This window comes from Lagenorhynchus albirostris, chromosome 7, assembly GCF_949774975.1.
Source record: "Lagenorhynchus albirostris chromosome 7, mLagAlb1.1, whole genome shotgun sequence".
NCBI classification, from domain to species: Eukaryota; Metazoa; Chordata; class Mammalia; order Artiodactyla; family Delphinidae; genus Lagenorhynchus; species Lagenorhynchus albirostris.
Genome location: NC_083101.1, coordinates 30,608,686 through 30,634,913, shown reverse-complemented (window position 1 = coordinate 30,634,913; position 26,228 = coordinate 30,608,686). Strand labels below are relative to the sequence as shown.

Sequence of the window (26,228 nt, the reverse complement as noted above, 5' to 3'; positions counted from 1 at the left end):
AAGATGACTGAGGAAGACAAACTGAAACTATAGCTAGCTCCTTTTTTCACATATAAAGACCAAAAGGCTGTCAAGAATCCAAAGATAATTCATGGAAACAAATACTTGCTATAATGATTCCATCTTACAATTTATTTCCAAGGACATTAGTTTTTGTTCTTTTTTTAAATTACAGATACACAAATCCTTTTTTAAAAAATATAGGGCTTGAGATTTGTGTATAACTAATAAAAGAGAGGAAATAAGTAATACAGAAAAAATTTTTGCGTTTTAAAGAGCTATATGTTTTTCTCCCCCTGGTAATTTTGTTTGTTCCTTAACAATGGCGAGTCAAGGAAATGATGACAGTGTCAAGAGCATTATTAGAATTTTCCATTCAAAGAGCTATTTTGAGTGCCTATTTTGTGCCTAGTAGTTTTGGTTTGAAAGGCAAGACTGACAATAAAAGACTTTACACAGGCAGTCTGTTCTTCTGCTGATTCTACCATGAAATAACATTTTTTTAAAGTAATGGGTAACTATAAGGAAGTAACCGATTTTCTTTAGAAACTTTTATTATAATGAATGCTATTGACAAATTCAGTTGCACAGATTTTCATTCAGTACCTATTTACATGTCAGGCACAATACTAGTCATGTGTATGATAATATTCACTGACTAATTCACACATTTATTCATTCACTCATTCATCCATTCAACGAATATTTGTGAGTGAATAGGCACTGTGTTAAGTGGTTGGGATTTAGCAGTGAGCAAGGTAAATATGGTCCCTGCTGTCACGGAGTGTACACTCTCTTAGGGAGACAGATATTAAACAATGCACTGCATAATGATTATTTCATTACAACTGAGACATCCCAGCTTGTACCGGCTTGAGGGAGAAGAACTGGGACTTATACAAACAAATAGTAGAAGATCTTGGAACTATCTGGTGGGTATGGGTTGATGGTCAGGATCATTAGGCCAGGTTTGCTGAATATTTTATATTTTTTCCCCTGGAGGCAATAATTTTCAACAACAACAATTCCTAATACTTACAGAGGGCTTACTATACACCAAGTACTGCTCTATAATAAACTTTTTACATGTCTTACCCCACTTTGTAGATCATGCACTAGTCTAAGATTGCATACTGGAGTGTGGCATATAGGTCAGTTAAATCACTCTGGGATTCTAATAATGAGAACCAGAACATACCGAGCCCTGCTGTGTGGCAGATACCATTTCACATGTGTCTAACCCCTATGTGAACCCATGCAGAATACTAACTTAAAGATTGAATAAATATACAGCCGAAGTTCACACAGCTCATAGATGGCAAAGCTAGCGTTTGAAATTAGGTCTGTTTGAGTCTAAAACCAATGCTCCCTCCACTGTATCCATTATAGCATGTAACCAAGGCAAAGGAACACTTGACCTATTCCTCCCCTTCAAACAGGCCCTATCACTACAATCATATTGATATAATCTCCCTAAACCAGGCAATGCAGTAAAAAACTACAATCATCTAAACTGGTGGTTTGAATTCAGCAGACACTATATATTATTCACGGGCAGATTTTGTCATAAACTTTTCAATAAGTTGTATAAATATAGTGTAAGTACAGCCCCAGTTGGTATATGATTGTACATAAATGAGGAAATTAACTAGCAAGGACCCTCCCTGACTATATTGTTTCTCCTAAAAATCCCCTTAAAGCCAGTAATTCCAGCACAGGTTACTGTAATCATGGCAGAATTGTTTTCATTTGATAAGCATTTATTACATTCATCTATTCATTAATTCCACAAATAGGGGTTGAATGCTATTCTGTCCCAGACACTCTGCCAAGTGCTATGGAATTTACCAAGTTAAATTAGACACGAAGTCTATCCATATGAAGCTCATGGTGGCACGGGGGAGATGAGGCATACATAAATAACTACACAGCATGGTAGGATGTTATAGGACTTTGCTTGAGAAAAAAAGAGAGGTGAGTCATAAATTCAATAAACATAAAATATAATGACAAAGATGCAATGAAGAGGATGAAGAAAACTTGTTATGAGGAGAGAGATTGCTACCAGATGAAAGGATGAGAGAAGGCATCGTGGAGTGATTCTTGATAGTGGTATTTTGGATAGATGAGACCAAAATGCATGATAAGAAAGTTTAAAAATTGGAAATTAATATTTACGATAAATTTAAATATTCTAAGAATAGAATTTTGGCACTACAACAAAAGTATAAAAATTGCCGTAGGGAAAAAGCTATGTTGAAGTTGCAGAGACATTTATAAAAAATTGCTACATAGGAGATAATAAATATTAAATCACTCCATTCCATCATGTCAAGGTTAATTTGTAATTGACCACTAAAAATAGATTCCTGTTCTTTAAAATTTTCTATGTTAATGCATATATTAAATATTGATATTTTAATAATTATTGGCATAAATTATTATTATTATTATCTAATTAAAACAAACTATGCATATAGAACAAGGGGAGAAACAGAAAAACAAAGTTATGTGGCAATTAGAAGAGGTACGTGTTAAAAGACAAAAATCAATTTTATTCAGAAACATAAAATAGTAAAACCATTTTTGTCCTCTTTATCAGCTGCTTTTCAAATTTGATTGTGTTCATTGGTCAAAGAATTCTTATTTTTAAATTGCTGACTCAACTTAGCAGCCTGAGTTGCTTTCATTATCATTAGAAACGTGGCTTTGCAATAAAGACGAGGTTGACTATTTTGTGGTTGATAGATGAAGCAAAATGGAATCCTTCAACCCTAGAGATGAAGGCTTCAGGCACCCTTGAAATTGGATACAGCTTAATAGCCCAAGAGAACAATTTTCAGAATAGAATTCTGATCTTTTCCCCATGGGTAAATCAGCTTTACTCAGCTAAGAGTGGTGGAAATATATTTTGGCTAGCAAATGTATAGTTAGAAATTCATAGATTTCAAAAATCTTCCTGAAATGTGGTTGGAAAATAGATATTTTTAATAAGATCTTAGATAGGGTTAAAAAGACTTCAGGAAGAAAAATTAATTTCGTTTTACGGTCTGGCCTTGGAATACCATATTTAGCTACTGCTGGGCAATGGTTGAGAACATATTGGAATAGTCCTAACCTTAAAGGAGACTTTAAAAATGGGTTTCCCTTACCCCCAGCACATCAAAGTGGAGAGAGAAGTATGTGTGAGAAGCTGAGATATACGAACGCTATATATCCTAGGATAATTTATAATGAATTGGTCTCAATCTATTAATTCAATATAATGAATAATAATAATAATTTATTGGGCACTTACTGTGTAATTGTTCATGCTTAACATACATTATTTTACTTACTCTTCACGACAACTCTGTCATAGATGTACTATTCACAAACCCATTATGCAGATGAAGACGCTAAAGAACAGATTAAGTGACTTGCCCAGTGTAGCACAGTTAGTAACAGAAACTCTATTCTAACCCAAGTACTCAGACTCCAGAGCTAGTGCTCCAAGCACTGTATTAAATAGTCAGTGGAAAGCAAGTAACAGAACAAACTCAAAAACACGCAAAGTCTTCAGCAGAAAGGTCACAAATCAGTACTGTGCAGTTCCATTACTCTTTCTTCTCATTTGACCTTTACTGTCAGCTAACTCCAATGCATAAATTTGGGACATGTATTCATTTATCTCAACACTTTCTTTTTTTCCAGAGCACACAATATGTCTTCTTGTCCCTGGTGTATGGCTTTTAATATGACCAGAGACTTTCCACATGCTCTTGAATTCTTAATAGTTTTGGTTTGCTGCACTGAAGACTTACAAAAAGGTTTCAAACTCAGTGTGGACTATTATCTTTCATTTGTCCCACTTGACCTTTAAGCCTTAAATAAATGCAGGATGGTGAAGTTGGGAGGGGTATTCAGTAGTCACACCGAGTTGATATAATGTCATTACTACAGAGAGCGAATGTATATTCAGCATGAAGGAATCAATGGACTCCGTTTTCTTTCCTAAGTTCCCAAAGTCATTTAAGCATTTTGGAAAGTGTATGCAGACCTTCAGGGTGCTTTTGATTACCTACAATAAGTGAATTAGGTACTTATTTCAAATACAACCTAATGATTATATAATACGTAATACATCATTTATTACATAACTGTTATATGCTTTGCATTATACTAGGTCCTATGACAGGATACAGATAGACATATGAAACATTCCTGTAAGCTAAATGGGTAAAAATTGTTCATAAATTGCTTTTATGATATATTTATGCCTATGAAGTCTAATTAATTAATTAATAATAAAGTCCACATTTTCATAAGTTCACAAATTCTAAATGTTGCTAAAGGAAAGCATATAATATTTTTTTAATATTTCATGAAGAGAGAAATATTCCATAAAAATCTATGAGATTAACTTTTTTGTTAAAAGCAGCAATCAAGACTTTTACTAGTATCTCTATCATGTTGTTTTTAATATACGTGTCCTCCCTTTGTGTTTTACAAAGTTCTGCTTTTAGGTTGTAAACTTGTTCACAGAGGCAGTATTGAATTAAAATTTCTGATTTGCACCTCACCCAGAATAAACCTGCAATGGTTTTTTTAGAATAAGCCAACAATGATGAGACCGTTATCTGTATTCAAATCTGTAGTCTCTCTGCTCTCTTGCAGAGAGAGCACTTCCTTGCACCATTTTGTATTTGTCCCCTTTGAAAACAATGTGGTATCTGGAGATGATGGGAACTGCAAGACACCAAGTCTCAGGAGCACAGATGGAAATGTAAACAGGAAACCAGTGGGGAGTTAATTGTGTGGCATCTGGCACTGGGGTCTAGCAGAGGCAAACAAGCCATCTCACCACTGCCTTTTGACAAGATAGAGTTGGCCCCTAAGACAAAGGTGGAAACTAGAGTCCTTCATTCTTTTGTCCACTACAAATAATTCATTGTTAACAGCTGCTATTGGCAAAAGGGACCTCAATTACCCAGTGCATCTAGGACAGAAAAAAAAAAGTAACATCTCTTCCATATCCCTAGATGCCACAAAAAATGGGAATTTTCCCATTGTTACATCAAATGAGGTTATGTAATGAATGTTCTTTGGTTTTCTAGTTTTTCCTTGGCTTTTCTTTTTGTGGCCTGCTACATCAGACTGTCATCCTTTTTTTTTTTTAACATCTTTATTGGAGTATTATTGCTTTACAATGGTGTGTTAGTTTCTGCTTTATAACAAAGTGAATCAGTTATACATATACATATATTCCCATATCTCTTCCCTCTTGCATCTCCCTCCCCCCCACCCTCCCTATCCCACCCCTCTAGGTGGTCACAAAGCACAGAGCTAATCTCCCTGTGCTATGTGGCTGCTCCCCACTAGCTATCTGTTTTATGTTTGGTAGTGTATATATGTCCATGCCACTCTCACTTTGTCACAGCTTACCCTACCCCTCCCCATATCCTCAAGTCCATTCTCCAGTAGGTCTGTGTCTTTATTCCCATCTTACTCCTAGGTTCTTCATGACCTTTTTTTTTTCTCTCTTAGATTCCATATATATGTGTTAGCATACGGTATTTGTTTTTCTCTTTCTGACTTACTTCACTCTGTATGACAGACTCTAGGTCCATCCACCTCACTACAAATAACTCAATTTCGTTTCTTTTTATGGATGAGTAATATTCCACTGTATATATGTGCCACATCTTCTTTATCTGTTGATGGACACTTAGGTTGCTTCCATGTCCTGGCTATTGTAAATAGAGCTGCAATGAACATTTTGGTACATGACTCATTTTTTTTGTTTGTTTTTTGGGGTTTTTTTTTGCGATAACGTGGGCCTCTCACTGTTGTGGCCTCTCCCATTGCGGAGCACAGGCTCCGGATGCGCAGGCTCAGTGGCCATGGCTCATGGGCCCAGCCACTCCGTGGCATGTGGGATCTTCCCGGACTGGGGAACGAACCCGTGTCCCCTGCATCGGCAGGCGGACTCTCAACCACTGCGCCACCAGGGAAGCCCACATGACTCTTTTTGAATTATGGTTTTCTCAGGGTATATGCCCAGTAGTGGGATTGCTGGGTCGTATGGTAATGTTTTTTTAAACATCTTTATTGGAGTATAATTGCTTTACAATGGTGTATTAGTTTCTGCTTTATAACATAGTGAATCAGCTATACGTATACATATATCCCCATATCTCCTCTCTCTTGTGTCAGACTGTCATCTTAATAGAAGATCCCTACCACTAAATCTCTCTCTTCCTGAGTTCAATTCCTGGTTCAGGTGGAGGTAGTTTTGCCTGGAGAGGGGATTGATTTCTCTTAGGAGAAGGCTTGAAGAAACAGCATCAGCTGTTACATTCTCATTCATCACAAAAACGAAGACTGAAGTAAAAAATTTGCTGATGTGTTTAGGGGAGACAGGGACCAACTGTGGTTGGGGAATTGGAATCTGAATAGTCTCGATATACTAATTTACATACAGGAAAGTATAGTTTTCTGGAAATAGGACTTGGGCACCCCCGTGGGATTGTTTCAAGTCAAAGTGCTTTCTGACAAGTGAGTATGGCTTGTTTTGGGAACCAGCATGTACTGTCAGAGGAGGGAAGCTGGGAACTGGGAGATGTGAAATTTGCTGGTTCAAACTACCAGCTCCATATATCAACTGTTGTCCAGGATGCAAGGAGCTACTGACAAAGCAGTCTTTCTTTGGTCCTGAAGTTTGATTGATTGGTTGACCAAATTGAAAGCAAAAATTTGCTGCCAGTGGGAAGAAAGACAAACTCAAGGTCCCAAACAAGGTTTTGTTTAGGACTCTTAGAGGTTACTAAACCACAAAAGTTGATTTTTTTCTTCTTATTTTTCAACTAGTGGAAACATTTATTTAAGGACCATGAGATTTGGATTCTAATTCCAGTATTATCATCTAATTGTGTGATTATGAGAAGATGGTAAAATGTCTCTGGGTTTTCTTGTGGATAAAACTGAGTAGACTGGATTAAATCAACACTGGGGTCCTTCCAGTTGTAATGCAATCATTCTAGTTTTAGCATCAGATTCATTACAGGATTTGGACATTAGAAAATACAGAAAATACTATTTATTATACTGTCACCACTCCCAGATATCTAAAGCAACATTGTTTGGATAACAATGGCGTTTTGGTTGTTGTTTTTCTAACAATTGGATAACAATATGTTTGTGGAGTAGGTAGAAAATAAATACCTAACTTCAGCAACTTAATAGCTGAGTGCTTAAGAGCTGAAAATGAAAACAAGGGAAGATGAATAGCTCTTTGCCTCTGACATTGGCATTTGTGACTTGCTGGGTTGGCAAACTGAGCACATTCTGAGTAAAAGTGAATCAAGAATGACTGATTAATACCTTCCATGGCAAATGGCTTCCCCACGGTTAGAAGTTTGCAGTCAGCATCTACTGACACTTCATAATCCAGAAGGGCTTTGTCCATGATGAAGGCATCTAGTTTCTCTGGATCATTCCTATGTTTAAGACGAAGAGAAGAAAAGTGAAAAATGATTCATTAATAGACAGGAAACACTAAGGCTGACAGCTAGCTTTTGTTTAGGGAACAGAAACCTGGACAATAAGGGCAGTACAAGCTGGGCAGCTGCTGGCTCTGCCTTGCTGACATCTCACTGACCTGCAGAGAATAGACCAGGGGAAGCAGACACTCTTATAAGAGAGCATGACATCTTTCCAGTGGATTCATCTACCAGTTTCTTTCATTACTTCTAAATCCAACAACAAAACCAGAGCGACTATGAATTGAATGGGAAGGTAAATAGTCAAGGTTCATTTCTCTTACAATAACTGAATGACTTCTTTGTGTAAGCATTGTATTTATTGTTCTCCATACATTTTACCCCTTATAATAACCTTGAGGGGGGTGGTAGTATCCCATTTTAACAGATGGAAAAATTCAGGCTCAAAGAGTCAAAGTAACTTAATCCAGTCTACATAGCCAGTAAGTGTTGGAGCTGGGGGTCTCATTAATCATTGTGTGAAAATTTTTAATTCTTTCTGTCATGATCACTATCATATTCTTCAGAGATCAGGCGTTATTTCATATTTGGGAGTACGTATTAAGGAAGTGCAAATAAGAGATCCAGCACTCTTGGGGAAACAGGAGTTCAGGTCTCTTTAAAGTCCATAGACTGGTGTTCAGTAAATGGAATGGGAAGCATCTGTAATAGATCTTTGTAATCTGATTTATTAATATAGCTCCAGAGATTCATGTTTCACTCCCATCCCAGGAGGCAGTTCAGGCAAAAATCATTTAAAGGCAGTTGTTTCTGGACTATATCAGTGAGTCGGCTGTAGGCTGGGCTCAAGGTACCAGCAGACATCCTTGTGCATCCTTCATGTGTTCTCCCCAGTCTTTGGACATAGACACAGAGATGGTCCCAAGGAAGGCGGTCAGCACTGGCTCAGCTCCACTTACAAAGGTGGCAAGGGAGGATGAGTTTCAAAGGGAAATGTTTAAGGTGTATGCAATGACTCTTGTTTTCAGCTACCTGAAACTTTTTTTGGAAAGATATAGGACATACATCCATTTAATAAAGGCTTTCTGACCCTCAGTGCTGTCCAAACAGCTTAGCAAAGAGAACAACTCTTCTCTATCCCATCTGGGTCCAGTCATTCCTCTCTTAGAGCCAAAAATGAGGCTGTTGGAATTCAATACATAGCAGTAGCTTCTAAACTCAGAGGAGAACATGGCTAGGACCCATCAAAAATCTAAAAGAGAAAGACACCTTTAGACATCTCTAAGATTCATCATTGAGCAGCAAGTACCTTTTTGATGGCTTTTTCTGAGCCACACATGGACACACATTAAGTAGGTCAACATCCCTTCTTGGTGCCAATGACCATTGCTTCCTCTCTCTACTCTTTTAGGAGGTAAAATAGGCACTTCAAAATAAATCCCTTTTCCAGGGTTATTGAATTTAAGTTACAGTGAGGCCTATGTTTAACTATAGCCAAAATGAAAAACATCTCTCAGGTCCAGAGCTGTGGGAAGCTTCTAAAAGGGCTGGGGATAAGAACTGTCTCCTGGAAGCTGAAGATGAGGAACCTTAACGGAATCCTGGCAGTAAGATAAAAGTCAAGCTGAAAGATGCTTCTCCAGTCAAATCTTGACTCTCACAGTACCAGAATGTACCTTGTGAGCTACACAGGAAAAAGTTACCATTTACTAATACTCTGCAAATATTTGTGGCAGCAATAACAATACAAAAAATTAGGGCTCAGTTTTTCTAACCAGTATTTCCTGAGGTCCATCTCAGTGGTATCCCTAAATAACTCCTCATGATTTTGAATTGCAAAGTGAAGTTATCTATGGCAGGTCTCTATTGCATAGTAAGGCAAGAAGCAATTAGCTCACAGACTCCCATGGGACCCTGAGTCACTGGTGAGGAAGTGGCAGTATTTGATCCAGGTATAAGGACCTTCTAGACTGGTTGAATCATCCTTATAGTTGGCACGGCCATGGCCTACAGTTGTTTCTCCCATTATAAAATCATGCTGTCTTTTTGAGCATTCATTTAATAACACATATTACCACAAAAACCATATAAACATACTAAAAGTAATTAATACTTTACTAGGGATTAATTTATTGGAATACTGTTACCTCCGAAAGCAGGGCCCTAAGTGAGTAGGATGAAGCCCAGGGGAATTCTGATGGGAGAGGGAGGGACAGGTTTAACACAGGAACCTGTCTTTATAGGCGACTCCAAGGGTTGTGCTTGCAGGTCAGGGCACTGGAATGTCAGGGGGTAACTTGAAGACTGGTTGTTTGGAGTGGTGGCTAAGAGCATAGGCTTTATCTGGGCCAAAAGTAGAGAGAGAAGCCCAGAGAGAAGAAGGCAGAGGGCATTGATGATAAGCTCTGTTCCAATTTCACCTCAATCTATGTGTCACCTGGGGAGCTTTTTAAAATGCATTTTCTGGGACAGGGCCTGAGAGTTTGCATTTCTCACATGCACCCAAATGCTATCTGGTACACAGATGCTGCTGAAACATGGACTGTTTTCTGAACACCAAGGACCTACTTTCCGGTTTTGGTTTCCAGACTAGCCTGCAGCAGTGGTTGGATTCTAGACACCTGGTTCTAGTCCTGACCCTGCCACTTGCTAGCTGTATTTCCATGGACAAGTTGCTTCTTTTGGAACTCAGCTCCTTCATCTGTGCCTGTTTTCCTACCTAACAATTTCTCCCCAGGCTAGAGGAGGGCCAACTCTGAGCACTTGGGCCTTCTAGATGAAGCCTCCAGAATAAATGAATACCCTGAGTGGAATGCAACTGGAGACTGCAGCAGTGGCTTATCTCACCCTTTCACACTGCCATAAGTGCCCAGTTTGTCAGCCATTACTATCTAGCGGGGAGCCATTGCTGTCTCCCTGACATCTTATTCTTTTTCTCAGCCATGAATTTCCCTAAAGGAGAGGATAAAGAGGAGGAGCTGGGAGGCAAAGGAACACTAAACTCTGTGTCAGAGAGGGACTCTAATGTTTTAATGTTCTTGCAAAATTGAAAGTGCCATTTCATAGTGCTTCAACACTATATATAACTCTGCAAATCTGAGAACACAAGGCTTCCTTTCTAGACTCTAGCTTAGTCCATAAAATTGTTTTAGGGGCTGATTACTAGAGCTCTTGAGAAACACTGAGCCCCTATGTCCCATAAAATTATTTATTTCCCTTTCTTAAAAAAAAAGTTTGAGGAGATGCTACCAGAAAACTACTAGAGCTAATCAATGAATTTGGTAAAGTAGCAAGATACAAAATTAATGCACAGAAATCTCTGGCATTCCTGTATACTAATGATGAAAAATCTGAAAGTGAAATCAAGAAAACACTCCCATTTACCATTGCAACAAAAAGAATAAAATATCTAGGAATAAACCTACCTAAGGAGACAAAACACCTGTATGCAGAAATCTATAAGACACTGATGAAAGAAATTAAAGATGATACAAACAGATAGAGAAATATACCATGTTCTTGGATTGGAAGAATCAACATTGTGAAAATGACTCTACTACCCAAAGCAATCTATAGATTCAATGCAATCCCTATCGAACTACCACTGGCCTTTTTCACAGAACTAGAACAAAAAATTTCACAATTTGTATGGAAACACAAAAGAGCCCGAATAGCCAAAGCAATCTTGAGAATGAAAAAAGGAGCTGGAGGAATCAGGCTCCCTGACTTCAGACTATACTACAAAGCTACAGTTATCAAGACGGTATGGTACTGGCACAAAAACAGAAAGATAGATCAATGGAACAGGATAGAAAGCCCAGAGATAAACCCACGCACATATGGACACCTTATCTTTGATAAAGGTGGCAGGAGTGTACAGTGGAGAAAGGACAGCCTCTTCAATAAGTGGTGCTGGGAAAACTGGACAGGTACATGAAAAAGTATGAGATTAGATCACTCCCTAACACCATACACAAAAATAAGCTCAAAATGGATTAAAGACCTAAATGTAAGGCCAGAAACTATCAAACTCTTAGAGGAAAACATAGGCAGAACACTCTATGACATAAATGACAGCAAGATCCTTTCTGACCCACCTCCTAGAGTAATGGAAAGAAAAACAAAAATAAACAAATGGGACCTAATGAAACTTCAAAGCTTTTGCACAGCAAAGGAAACCATAAACAAGACCAAAAGACAACCCTCAGAATGGGAGAAAATATTTGCAAATGAAACAACTGACAAAGGATTAATCTCCAGAATTTACAAGCAGCTCATGCAGCTCAATAACAAAAAAACAAACAACCCAATCCAAAAATGGGCAGAAGACCTAAATAGACATTTCTCCAAAGAAGATATACAGACTGCCAACAAACACATGAAAGAATGCTCAACATCATTAATCATTAGAGAAATGCAAATCAAAACTACAATGAGATATCATCTCACACCAGTCAGAATGGCCATCATCAAAAAATCTAGAAACAATAAACGCTGGAGAGGGTGTGGAGAAAAGGGAACACTCTTACACTGCTGGTGGGAATGTGAATTGGTTCAGCCACTATGGAGAACAGTATGGAGGTTCCTTAAAAAACTACAAATAGAACTACCATATGACCCAGCAATCCCACTACTGGGCATATACCCTGAGAAAACCAAAATTCAAAAAGAGTCATGTACCAAAATGTTCATTTCAGCTCTATTTACAATAGCCCGGAGATGGAAAGAACCTAAGTGCCCATCATCGGATGAATGGATAAAGAAGATGTGGCATATATATACAATGGAATATTACTCAGCCATAAAAAGAAACGAAATTGAGCTATTTGTAATGAGGTGGATAGACCTAGAGTCTGTCATACAGAGTGAAGTAAGTCAGAAAGAAAAAGACAAATACCGTATGCTAACACATATATATGGAATTTAAGAAAAAAAAATGTCATGAAGAACCTAGGGGTAAGACAGGAATAAAGACACAGACCTACTGGAGAACGAACTTGAGGTTATGGGGAGGGGGAAGGGTGAGCTGTGACAGGGCGAGAGAGAGTCATGGACATATACACACTAACAAACGTAGTAAGGTAGATAGCTAGTGGGAAGCAGCCTCATGGCACAGGGATATTGGCTCGGTGCTTTGTGACAGCCTGGAGGGGTGGGATAGGGAGGATGGGAGGGAGGGAGATGCAAGAGGGAAGACATATGGGAACATATGTATATGTATAACTGATTCACTTTGTTATAAAGCAGAAACTAACACACCATTGTAAAGCAATTATACCCCAATAAAGATGTTAAAAAAAAGTTTGAGGTGCCAAGTATTGTTGTCCTTTGGGGAGATTATTGTGTTTGACAATAGAGAAACCAGTTTCCTGGTGCTGCACAATTCTAGGGACTGGAGTTTGAATGTATGTCATTGTCCTGAGACCATCAGGCAGGAGAGAGAGGACTGCTTGCCTGCATGCTGTGGTGCTTATCAGGAGCCATTCATTCCCTTCTCCCAGGCAGACTAGATGAGCAGACCCATAACTGCACCAACCTCTTTTGCATTCAGCTTCACTGAATTACAGGCTCTGATAATCTGCCATGGTAATGTGATTGCTCTTGATTGCTTCTCATAAATGCCGATGAGAAGGATGCAGGCATGGGAATCATTGCCTTTTATCTTATTTTCTTTCTACAGGAAAGCTCTAAGATAAAGTCCACTTCCTTGTGATAAGAGGAGACATTCCACATGCTTAGAGATTCACTGTGAAGGAAAGGGTTGCTTTGGGGCACTTTGTCCTCTGGCCACATTCCCTGAGTGTTTGATCATTTCAGCACCATTGTTTTCCCAAGTGATGTCGAACCAACATTTACTTCCCCCACCATCTGCTACACTAATGACTGCACTGGCACTTTGATCAAAGCTACGGCCAACTTGGGACTGTGCAGGAACTAGTAAACTAGGTCACATAATTAAATGCACACTTATTCCATACTGCCTCCTGGATCTCACATGGTGTGAGATATTACTGAGCACACAATGGATATATTTAGCTATCATTTTAAAAAACCGACAAACACTACATCAATAGCAAGACTTCTTTTTCATTGAGAACTTTTTGGATGCAAGAGGTTGAGGCTCACTTCAGATACTCCACTCCATCGGGTGTGGCTGGTACATTGTATCTTCTCATATACTCATGCATCTCTGGGAAGCTTTGCCTCACATAATCTTCAGCACTGCTTTCCCGGACAGTTCCAAAGCGGAAACCTTGAGAGGGATGATGTAGCTATGAGGCAGAAAAAGAAGTGTCTTTAATATAAATTCTTAGAGTTGTTTTCAAAATTTTCTTTTCCATCATTCTTTGGATTCTAATAATGACTTAGGATTTTTCAAATGCATACAGTCATAAACAAATTTCCATGTGCCATGTGTACATGCTCTTTCATACAAGCTTTCACGTAAGTAACTGTTCTATCTTCACATAAATAATTGTTCTATCTTCAGAAGCAAACAGATGGAAACAACAAGCACAAAGTACAAAACAGCTTTCTCCTTTATATTGAGAACGTGTCAGAATTCTTTAGAAACTATAAAACGGTGTATAGAATCAAACTTGGTGTTAAAAATTGCTTATCAGACAAAGCATAAAGTTAAGATAATAAATTAAAGATTGTGCCTTTCCTTAGTTAGAACTACACAAAGGCCAAGTTAAAACCTTGCATTCTGAGATTGAAATATGCATGACCCCAAAGAGTGAATACATCTCTTTTATGTTTATTGGTCTTTATGCTGCAGTATATTTTAAGTTTGTTGAGTTTGTTTTTGGTATAATTACAAAATGATCTCTTTCCTTTAAATAACTGTGTTACCAGTCATGCTGTATATTTGCTCAAATGGAATGGTATGTAAGACAATTAGGAGCAACAGAGGAGGAGGGTAGCAGGAATAGATCCAGCAATGGCACAGTTCTCTAGAATGTAAGACCTCACAGTGAGGAGAGGCAGTGTACTGGGAGTCCTGTAGAAGCTTTCTGTCACTAAGGATAATAAGAATACAGCACATGAGGCAGTATAGTTCATGGAAGTTGTACAGAAGTGTTAATATAGAATCTAGACTTATTTAAAATATAAGAATGAACTGGGATTGAGCTGTATTATGAAAATAGTCGACTGTACTGTAGTAAGCAGTATATTAGAGATTATACTTCTACACAATTGTTATGTTAAAGTTCTTAAACTTTTTTGTTCTGCTTCGTGTTAACATATTTGATATCATTGGTTCTGACTGAAGCCTGGGGACAGGAATTCACTGATGGGCTTCATGGAGTTTATAAGTCTCCTGAAATTCTAGGCAACATTTTATGTAAATATGTGTTTGTAATTTTCTTCTATAAGGAAGATAGTACAGAGTTTCATATTTTTTTAAATAATTAGGTTTTCAAGTTGTTTATAGCCCCTACAGGTTAAGAAATCACTGAATTTGGTAACAAATAACTTATATTTGAAGATTAATTAGTTTTGACACACACCAAAGGTCTAACAATATGGCAATAGTTAAATAAATTATATGCCACATCCTTATAGAATGTTATCTAATGTATAAATCATGTTTGTGAAGCATATTTAATAAAACAAAGCAAATGCTCATATGACAAATTGAGAAAAAGCTTTGTTATGGTCTGATCAAAATTAAATATGTATATAATTATTTTAAATGCTATGAACCCCCCACACACACAGATATCATATATGTACACACACACACACATGTCTTGGAAAAAAATATATCAAGATATTAACAATGGTTGTTCCATTGATGGTGAAACTACAGGTGTATTTATTTACTTATAGATTGTTTATAGAAGCATGCCTCATGTTTGTAAGTAAAAAAACCCTTTATTTTACAACCAGTGAAATAAGTAACTCATTAATTTATTCAATATTTTTTGGGGGCAACTTTGTATAATTTTCAAAGTTACTGGGCCCACAAAGGTAAATACCTGCAATCATTGCCACAAAGGGACTCACCACTTGGTTTGTGGTATTTCTTTGGATATCCCACTGTTGAGCAGGTGATATGGCAAACCCTTGTGTTCCATACACTGAACAAATTCTAATGTTTTATGCCAGCATAACCTTAATGAGGCATCAATAATAATAATAGCTAACATTTATTGAATATTATGTGCCAAATATGTTTACCTGCATTATCTTGATTAATCGTCATAAAAATTTTATGAAGAGGGCTCTATTAATACTTCCTTTTTAAAGATTAATCAACTGAAGCTCAGAGAAATATAGTAAGTAATAAGTAAGAGTAAGTAATAAAAGTAATAAGATCACACAGCTATAAGTAGAAGGGACTGGATTAGAACCCATGTCTGTTTGACTTCAAAGCCCATGCTGTTACCGACCACATCACCCTGCCTTCCAGCTCATGGCAGCAAATGGAGAGAAGATGTTTATTAGAATGAATTCACTAGTCTTTTAAAATATTCTCCTTAAGCCTTAGGCCTAGGCTGCTCTCACAGTAGCAAACTGCAGCCCTATGGCTTGAGCAAGGCAAATTTATCAGCATTCTGTTTGTCCAACATCTATTCATTTTTTAAGGCCTAGAACAAGACTCTCTGTATGAAGTCTTTGGCCTTATCTAGCTTCACCCTCCTATCCAAGAAGAACAAAACCAAAAATAATTTACTGCTTATTTATCTGTGCTGATACAGCACCTTGAACATACAGAATATGTAGGCTAGGTACTTATTTAGCCATCTTTCACACTTTTCATGCCTACCTCCTTTGAGCCTTCCAAGAAACTTATGAGGTATTTCTATTATCTTCCTTTTACAGATAAAGAAACTAAAGACTAGAAAGTTTGTTATTTGCCCAAGGTCATAGAGCTAGTAAATGTTGGATCTGGAATTTGAACCCAGATAGTCTGATGGAAAATAGTGAGCTCTGAACACCATGAACAGAGCTTCTGACACTATGTCATACTGACTCTGGGTCTGGTCATTACAAAACTTGCTACTTATGTGACAGGCAGTGAGCTAAGGGCTTTGCACATTTTGAATTCTCACAATAATCCTGCAAGATAGATGTTTTTTTCTTATTTTACATATTAAGATGCTGAGGTTCGGGCAAATTAATAATCAAATTCTCATAGCTAGCCATTAGCAAGATTCAGCTTATTCTTTTCCCTAACATGCAGACCGGGTTTCATTTATCTGTGGACCATTACCTATTATGACGCTTGGCACCTGATAAGGGCTCTATACATGTTTGTCAAATCAATTAATTTTACCACTATTCTTCTATCCTCTCTTCACCCATTTAACTTCTATTCATCCTTCTATTCTCAGCTCAGTAATCACGTCCCTAGCTTGCTGTCTAGGCCAGATGCTCCTTTCCTAAGCCCTCATAGCACGCATACCTTTCTTTTGTAGAACTTATTACAGTTGCACTTTTAAAATTTAATTGTGTAATAGTTTAATGTCTAGACTTTCAGCTTCTTCACTGGACTGGAAGTCTATGTAAAACATTTAATTAACTGTTGTATTCCAATGCCTTTTACCACGTAGTTGCTCAATAATATGCTTGATGAATGACTGACAGATTCTTTGAACCACAGGGAGATGAGAGCTTTGTCATCCCACTAAGCACAAAAGGGACTAATCATATAGCTTACAACTCAAGCTTTTGAAACGAACCCTCCTTTTAAGGTAAAAGGGTCTTAGGTCAGTAGTTAGAATACTTTTGTCTTACACATGAAAATCATCCTTTTTAGAAGTCCATTTTCTCACATTATGCTGTGACACTATCTTTATGGCCCATGAAATATTTCTAGGCAAACTCTGGACCTCTTTTCTTTGCTGAGTGCATCAATACAGCACTCCTTCCCAAGACACTGGAGGGAGTTGTGAACCAGCAGATCAAAGCTCGGAATTCCAGAGGAGGACTAGCTAGCCCTTTGTGTTATCTCCTTTTCATGTTTTCCCGCTGCCTTTTGCCCATGGGCTCGCACATCTCCCTGACATGGCTCTCATGCCTGTGAAGGAGCAGTTTTGAGGATGGAAAGTTCCTTCAACATTAACATAAATAACTAGGTTCTATGGGAGGAAGAATTTTGTTAGTCTGACAGGAACCCCACTCTAACCTGGAGATGTATTACAAACACTGCCACTTCTGCAGTCCAAGCCACCATCGTTTCTGCCCTCTGCACGTTCCCTCTCTTCCCCTCCAATTCAGTCAGGGTAATCTTCTTAGAGCCAAAACTGATGATGTCACTCACTTGCTTAATACCTATCAATGGCTCCCCATAGACCTTGGGATGAACTCGAAATTCCTCACGTGGCCTCAGCATGATCCTTCTCCTGCCTTCTTCTCTCCAGCCTCTTCTCCGCACTCTCCCCCTGGCCTCTAAGCTTTAGCCAGTTCTCTCAGTTCTTCCAACATATACTTTTTGCTTGATCAGAGGTCTTGCCCATAGCCTTCATTCTGCCTGGGATGCTCTATCTCCTCAACCCTAACTTCCCTTTGTGTAGCTAACTCTAAAATGTCACTTCCTGGAGAAGGGTAGAGGGAAGGGATAGTTAAGGAGTTTGGGATTGACATGTACACACTGCTTAACCAACAAGGACCTACTGTATAGCACAGGGAACTCAGCTTAATGTTATATGGCAGCCTGGATGGGAGAGGAGTCTGGGGGAGAATGGATACATGTGTATGTACAACTGAGTCACTTTGCTGTGCACCTGAAACTATCACAACATTGTTAATTGACTATACTCCAGTATAAAATAAAAAGTTAAAAAAAATAAAGTGTCACTTCCTCAGAGAAGACTTCACTGACCCCTAAACTAGATTAGGCCACCTGTAGCACCCTCCCATTGTACCCTGCAATTTCATATTGCGTTACTAACATTTGGGATTATTTGTTCAATGCCTACTTTTCCTGTGAGCTTATAAGCTTCCATGAGGGTTGGGCCTATGCCTGTCTCATTCGTGTAGTCATAAGTCCTCAACAAATGTTAGCTGCTATTATTCTCATCATCATCATCATCATCATCATGCAGCAAACACAGTGCTTGGTACAGAGCAGATGTTTGATAAGTATTGGTGTAATAAGTCTTCATTATTAACACAAATTCTCTTAGGTTAGATACATTACAAATTAGATACTTTTGTCACACTTCATGTTGTCTTCCTTTCCTTTTAAACATTAAATTTTTTCCTTTAGTTCTTATCTTAATTCTTTCAAAACGGTATGTTCTTTTTTATTTCTATGTGTGAGTTCCAGTACAAAAAAAAGCATGAGCTACTGAGCAGTCACAGAATAATAGAATCCGAAAAGGGATCTAAGAAGCTATTGATACAATTGGATGGACTAGCATGGTCTGCCCTTTGTGTCCATGTGGTGTGTAATTCAAAGAGCCAAGGATGTCAGAAAGCCTGCATCCAGGAGGGAGGATAAAAGTATACAAAGAGCTAAAGCAGTTGAGCTGCAATACAAGCATCACCAGGAAGTTCCAGAGAGAGAAAAATTTCTTTAAAGTTTCAGCTAGATATTTCACCAGCTCTTCCAATTCTGTTTATATTTGTGTCAGCCTCTTCAGGCCTTGCGGAAATATCTAAGGTTAAACCACGTATTTGTATGTGAATTGTTTGGTATTAATGGAATACTGAATTCTACCCAGAGCACCTGTGTGGAGAATAATCAGATAGACATTTTGCAGAAAGCAGAGAAGTGGCTCAAAACAAGATGGAAGCAAACTCAAGAAATAAGCTGCTCTGTCCATGGTAGATTTGATGATTTAGATTCAAAAACAATCTCAATATTGAGTATTTTCATTTAAGCTCTACATTTGTATTTATCTGAGATTGTTACTTAAGTATGAGTGGAATGTAGTCACTAGATCTGATAAAATGTCCTTTGGAGGTGGGTGGAAAAGGCCATTCTTAATTTCATCAGTGGAATGGGATATACTAGGTATTGGGACCATAGTTCATCCCCGTGCCAATATAATGTCCAGTTAAAACCTATGGACTGTATAATGGAGGGTGGTCTCAGAGTTCGGAGGGGCTTTAAAAGTCATCTACTCTGTTCACTGATGCTTGAATCTTTGATAGCAAAGCTAAATATATTACTTGGAATTTCTTCAAAATGTAGATTCTGACTCATTAGGTCTAGGTTGGAGCTTGAGAATCTGCATTTGTAATAAGCTCCCAGGTGATGCTTATACCTTGGTTCATGGACCAGATGTTAAGTAGCAAGGCTTTACTTATAATGTCACTATTATTTGCCTGTTAAGTCTCCTCTTGAATGTCTCCAGTGACAAGGAAATCACTTCTCTTGAAGCATATCTTCTGTATAGGAAGGATGCCTTTGTGTTCCACCCAACAAATCTATCTATTTGAATATGTAATAATAATGATAATAATAAAAAAATAACAGCTAATATCATTTTTGGTTATTGTGGGTGTTCTGTTCATAAAAGGTTAAAACAAGCTTGATGGATTGGCCAAGCTCCCTAAAACAAGCACATTCATCCTTGAATCCCTGGGGGTCCAATACTTGTGTTCAATACCTAGCTGTCTTGGGAGTGGCCATAGAAGAACTGAGCCCTCCCTACTCCTTCCTCCCCTTGCTGGCATCACCACATCTTCACACACATCTCTGCTGCCACACTGGCCATCTTAATGCTTCTTTTTTCCACTTCGCTTGGGTTACAGGTGGGGGCTAGGGACTGAACTTGAAGAGAGGTATCAAAGTCAGGGAGGCTGTAAAAATAAGGAGTCCAGACTACAGGAAAGATGAGTAGCTGCAGGAAATGCTAGAGATCATTTAGTCCATTCATTTATATATATATATCTTGCATTTATTAAGAACTTTCCATGTGTCCAGCATTGTGCTAAAACTTTCACATGGATTGTATATTTTAAGCCTCATAGCAACCCTATGAGGTATTTATTATCATCTCCAATTTTCACATAAGAAGTAAGGTATGTGTTTAAATAACTTGCCCAAGATTGCTCAGCCAATATAGGAAGTTTCTGAACTTAGTCGGACTGCAGAGACTTTGTATGTAAACATTCCACTGTACTACTTCCTGATCTATACGATAAGAAGATTTACACTCTGATGAAAAAGGTGAACAAGAGACTTGCTCAAGGTCACACAAATAATGCAAAGGTGAGCTTGAAAAACCTGAACTCAGGCCCAAGTAGAATCCTGTTGAATGTATAATCCCCTCCCCAAATGAGTATTGCTGATAAGAAAAATTGTTCTTTGTTTCTTCTTTATAGTAAGCTATGTTCAACAACACTTTCCCATCTACTATTTATGAAACCACAAGTTTCCAGTCTTTATGTCCTTCTCTAAAAAATAATTTCCTGAGTTAAATTTGCTCAGCAACATCCATAAATGGCACTATGGTACTCATTTACTAGGCCTTTGGAAGTCCTTGGTATTTCTCTGTCTCATGTATAGTCATGCAAGGGTAGGGTCTATTATCATGGTCTTTGTAGTGTCTAAAAGCTAGATATTATAGGATTTCTAGAGGGTAATTATCGCTATTCTGCTACAAATGTTCAATCTCTGTCTTTGTTGACTGTTCCCTTTCTTTGATGAAATTCACTTTGTTTTGCTTCTTCTCTGACCCTGGTCTAATGTGTCATTCTATTCATCTGGAGCAGGCTACCCTTTTCAGTTCACTGAGACCATTCCAATTTATTCAAAATCCCCTTCAAATCCCATTTTATGCTGTGTGATCTTTTGGAGCTATGTCCATTTCTCCCTTATATGCCAGATTAATTATTTCACTACGGGTACTGTAACACTACTGGTGTTTCCAAATACAGAGACATAGAATAATAATAATTGCATTGGTGGTAATGATGATGATGATGTAGCTCACCCTGTGCCAGGCATTGTTTAAATACTTTGGACATATTAACTTTTATAGTCCTTACAACAATCATATGAGGTTGATTCTATCATTATATCCATTTTATAGGTGAGCAGCCTGAGGCGCAGAGCAACTAACTAACTTGTCTAAGCTTATGGAGCCAGTAAATGACAGAACTGGGCAGTCTGTGTGGCTCCATTACTTATGCTCTTGACTACCATTATACATAGCACAAAAGTTTTTGGCTTTACCAGCTATTCCCTTAATTGCTGTGAGACTCAGTTCCCTTATATGTAAAGCGGCTAACTGAAAGAGTTCAGCCATTGTACATGTAGGCCAACGGCCAATGGGGGAGCTTAATTAGTCCCTAACAACTTCTTAATACTAGTAGCTATCTGTTGCTTTGATTACATGCATGGCCCTCCATACTCATAATCTCATTTCAGCCTTCCTATATCCCTATGAGATAGGTTCTGTTAATAGCTCTAGTTCATGGTTGTGGGCAAGCTCAGAAAGTTGAAATAACTTTCCGCAGGCTCTTCAGCCCATGCTGTTGCTATACCCACTTATCAGCTGACTCTAGAACCCAGATACAGGTAAAATTATTGTCTTAATGGGATTTTCAAAGGTAATTATGATCACAGTGCAATTACTTTAGAACCATAATTCCTCTAAAGATGTAATTCCACTGTGACAGAATTGAAGTTTGAACCAGGTCAGCTGAGGCCAGAACCGACACCTCTTATAGAAAATGGGAGGATTCCATTTAGCTCATGGCATCAGAACAGCCCTGTCTTTTTGTTTATATAATTGACTTGCTATCCAGCCAAACTTCAAGGTGAAAAATGACCTGTGGACTGTGGAACTCAAACTTCTCACTTGAGTCATTGAGCATCACCAGCAGTACTGTACCCTGCAGACTGAGCAGGCAGTAAGGTGCTTGCTGAACCTAGACTCAGCAACTCGGGGCTGATTAAATGCAAATGAATGAAAACAGCTATAAATTTACCTGCAGTCTAGTGATGTAAGCTTTTTGGCACAACTCTACCCAAATCCTTATGGCACAGGGACTTGTTTTAATGCCAGTTTTTATTTAATTATATAACACAATAATTAAATATTAAAGTATGTCCAATTGGGCCTTCATTCAGGGTGGGCTGGATGCAAAGGTACAGTAGGAGGTTTAGCCTAAAGGTCAGTAATCCTACAGCATCGACCCCAGGAAACCAGCCTCTTAGAGATCCGCTAAAGCAAAGCATCAAACAAGCAGAAAGACAAACTACTGAATAACAGAAAGAAGAGAAATGCTTTCCTCTTGCTTTAATTTTCCCTTAGGCTAGCCCTTGGTGGTGACTTGGGCTGTATTTAATAATTTTGTTTGCCATGGCTGAAGAGTTAATCTCTCTTTGCTCTAGAGTGCTCAGGGAATCAGTGATTGAGCCATTATGATGGAGGGGCCCGCAAAGATTCAAGCATCCATCCTGAATATGTGCATCCAGGAGAAGATATCTCCTCACTCCCCCTCCTCCGGGGCAGCCTGCCTGTAGCCTTGCTGCCAGCTTTTCCATTTCAGACCATCTCCCAGTTTATGAGTGAGCTGGTGTTTGCTTATCTTTCTCTTCTGTTCAGCACACTTGCTCCTGTTAAATGAATCACAAGAGCAGCACAACTGAAGTAGCGTTTTTGCTTTGTGAGCCAAGCACCAGTGGGTAGCAGTCAGCTGAGTTAAACAGGCATTTTCTTTCTCCTCCTTTTGCAAATTTCAGAAAATTTTCATGCAGCAATAAAAATGACATGCAATGATTCATTTAGTTTGCGATTGAGAAAAATGAGGATCAGCAAGATTAAGCAATTTGACCAAGATTAGATAGCTAAGTGGAACTATGTCATATACACATTTAACAAATTGAACTTGTGTGCTGCCTCTAGAATTTAACCTGAATGCAAGTTCTTAATTCCACTATCTTGAGTAATTCTCACAAACAAACTAGGAGCATGAATTGAGGAGTTTATAATTCATATGCAGAAACTGGCTTGATGCAAACTGAAAAAGCAGGTCCAGGAACTTTTTCTAGTGTCTACATAGTAGCAGTAAATGCTTTTAAGTGTTTGATGAATGATTATGCCCAGAGTGGAAAGAAAAAACAGTTTGCTCAGAACCAAAAATTCATGGTGTTAGTTAATCTACACTGAGTTTAAAAAGATAAGTTAAATGTATCTCATCAGTTTAGAAGTAATTGTAAGTGGAAGCTATTTGATTGTTTTAAGATCATCTGTTAACAGTGTACATTAAAAAGTAGTAAGATATTTTTAACTACAAATATTGATTTATAAAATTTGGTCACTTATTGAACTCTGAATTAACTCTTCCTCTTTTTTTGGGTTCATATTCGGAAGCATAATTTTCAGATAAGTGGGCTTATCTAAAAATATAGACCATTTCTTCTGAGAACTATAGAATGTTAGACCCAAGGTGATCTTAGAACCATTTAATTCATAATCCTTAATTTGCAGATGAAGAAATAGAGTTGGTCAGGGTTAAATTACTTGCCCAAGGTCAAAGACTTGATTATGGCAAAGTTGGGACCAGAACCTAGTTTCCTGGACTTTTGAGATAACATGAGTCATATTAATAAAAATAAAGCATGACTAAATAGTAATATTTAAGGATGAAAATTGAACAGAAACAACCTTGAATATCCAGATCAATGTTTAAGCTGTTGAAATGGAAATTATGGAAAAACTTAACTAGTTTCACTTTATGAAAAAAACATTCATTTACTTAATGCCACAACAGAACATGAATCTATTCTCACTGTAAAATGCAAACAGAAGTTTTATAGTATAGAACATTATAGTAGCTCTTTTTCCTTCCTGATTCTACAGCCTCCTCCAGAAGTAGCCATTGATGATATTTTAGTTGTCATCATGCATATTCTTGAGCTTACCTCACTCTCTAAGGGACAGAATTTGGTATTCAGATGTCCTTTTCTGATTACAGCCTGGAAAATGTTCTAACTTGTTTGAGACTACTGTTTTAACGAACATGAAATAGGAGTTTAAGCCTAAATATGGAGTTAGCTGGCATGCAAGCCACAAACAGAGTGACCCCAATCTCTTAGATTTCTATAGTAAGTTTTTTTTGTATTTGTCTATTTATTTTCAGCTAAAGAACTTCAAAAAAGCCTTCCATACATTTCCTCCCAACAATCCTGGGTGTCCGGAGGAAGGAATTGTTGTGTTCTCCATTATAGAATAGGAAACCAAACTCTGGAGAGATTAAGTGGGTGCAGTCTATTGATTGTATTAATGGCTCCAATTCTTCTCCCCTCTTTGATTCACTTCCTTTGCCATTTCACCATGAGTGCCCTCCCTCTTGGACTCTGGTCCCGAGCAGGTGACTTACTTTGGTCATTGGAATGTTAGCAGACATGATGTTAGAACAGTCTCAGAAAAATGCTTGTACCTTTCTGCTTGTGCTATAACCCTCTGCTGTCACCACGAGAAGGACATGACTGGTTTACCTGCTGGATGATGAGACATGTGGAGTAGAGCCAGGTCACCCCAGCAAATATTAAAGCCACCCCAGACCAGTCAACAGCTACCTGCCCCCAGATACATAAGTAAGCCTGTACTAGGTCAGCCAAACCTTGCAAACTTGTGAGCTATATAAATGTTTTTGTTGTATGCCACTGATGTTTATGGCTGCTTGTTATGTGGTATTACTGTAGTAACAGGAAATTGATACAGTGGTAATAACTATAAATGAGAATCCAGAAGTTTAACTAAGACTCTGCCTCTAAGCCTGGTGCTCATGTCATTTGGCCCAATCTTGCCTTTTTGCATTTACACATGCTATTACCTTTGCGTGGAATTCCTATTTCTGTTCCTCCTATTCTTCCTTTAAAATCCAGATTAGGTACCATCTCTTTTCAGAAGCCTTCTCTGATCTTCCCAAGAAAGAGTTAACTATCCTTGTGGGTGCCACCTCTCCCTTTTGCATATTTTTATTATTTCATTAATCTCATTGCAGAGCAATTAGTTGTTTATTTGCGTGTATTTCTGAAGGGAATATGATTTTATTTGAACTCTTTTAGAAATCATCATATTGCCCTCATTAATCTTTTTAGAATTATAGTAATTGATAGAACATGATAGAAGAAAGGAGTAATTTCTTGCTGAATGATTTTAAGCATATTTCTGATTTAGTTTTGCCTGCTATCTAAGTTAGGATCCCTAGGTCAGGTGAAGGTTCAAGAACAAAGAATCCATCAATTCAGCACATATATATTATATATACTGTGTACCATTACCATGAGTAACATAGGACAGGTCTCTACTCCAATGGAAAAAAAGATTAACAAAAGGCAAACTAGATAATTACAGATAGTGACACATTAAAGAAGGAAAGAAAAAAAATGGTATGATGAGATAGAAATTCAGGTGAGGTGGTCAGGGATATTGACATCCTCACTTGGTACTTAATGGTGAACACGCCTCCTTTCCTGGTTTTACTGCCTGGTTTAATCTTAACTTGATTATACATTTTCTGAGAACAAAAATTGGGTGTAATGTTCTTTACATCTTACATAAACTCTAGGCACAGAGAATAGCTTGCTTGCTGATTTATTAAATTCATTGTGTGTGTGTGTGTGTGTGTGTGTGTGTGTGTGTGTGTGTGTGTGTTTGTATGGTGTCTTCCCTTCAGATTTTGAAATTTATGCTATTTGCTTGGAGGGTTATTGTAAGTCTATAAATTCTACAAATAAATTTCATATTCCTTGGTAATACTTCTGGGCTTCTTCTGAGATTTCCCATTTGGAAATGGTCATAGGCTTTATTTTGAAGATGTATTTCA

General features: G+C 38.0%; 1 protein-coding gene across 1 annotated transcript in view; it reads right to left on the bottom strand.

Moving 5' to 3' along the window:
• GRIN3A (glutamate ionotropic receptor NMDA type subunit 3A) overlaps window positions 1-26,228 on the bottom strand; it is a 149,428-nt gene that overhangs the window by 36,488 nt on the left and 86,712 nt on the right. Inside the window, exons 4-5 of the mRNA XM_060153366.1 lie at window positions 13,608-13,753; window positions 7,363-7,478 (exon numbers count right to left, since the gene is read on the bottom strand). Coding sequence (XP_060009349.1) covers window positions 7,363-7,478; window positions 13,608-13,753 — 262 coding nt within the window. The remainder of the gene's footprint in view (window positions 1-7,362; window positions 7,479-13,607; window positions 13,754-26,228) is intronic.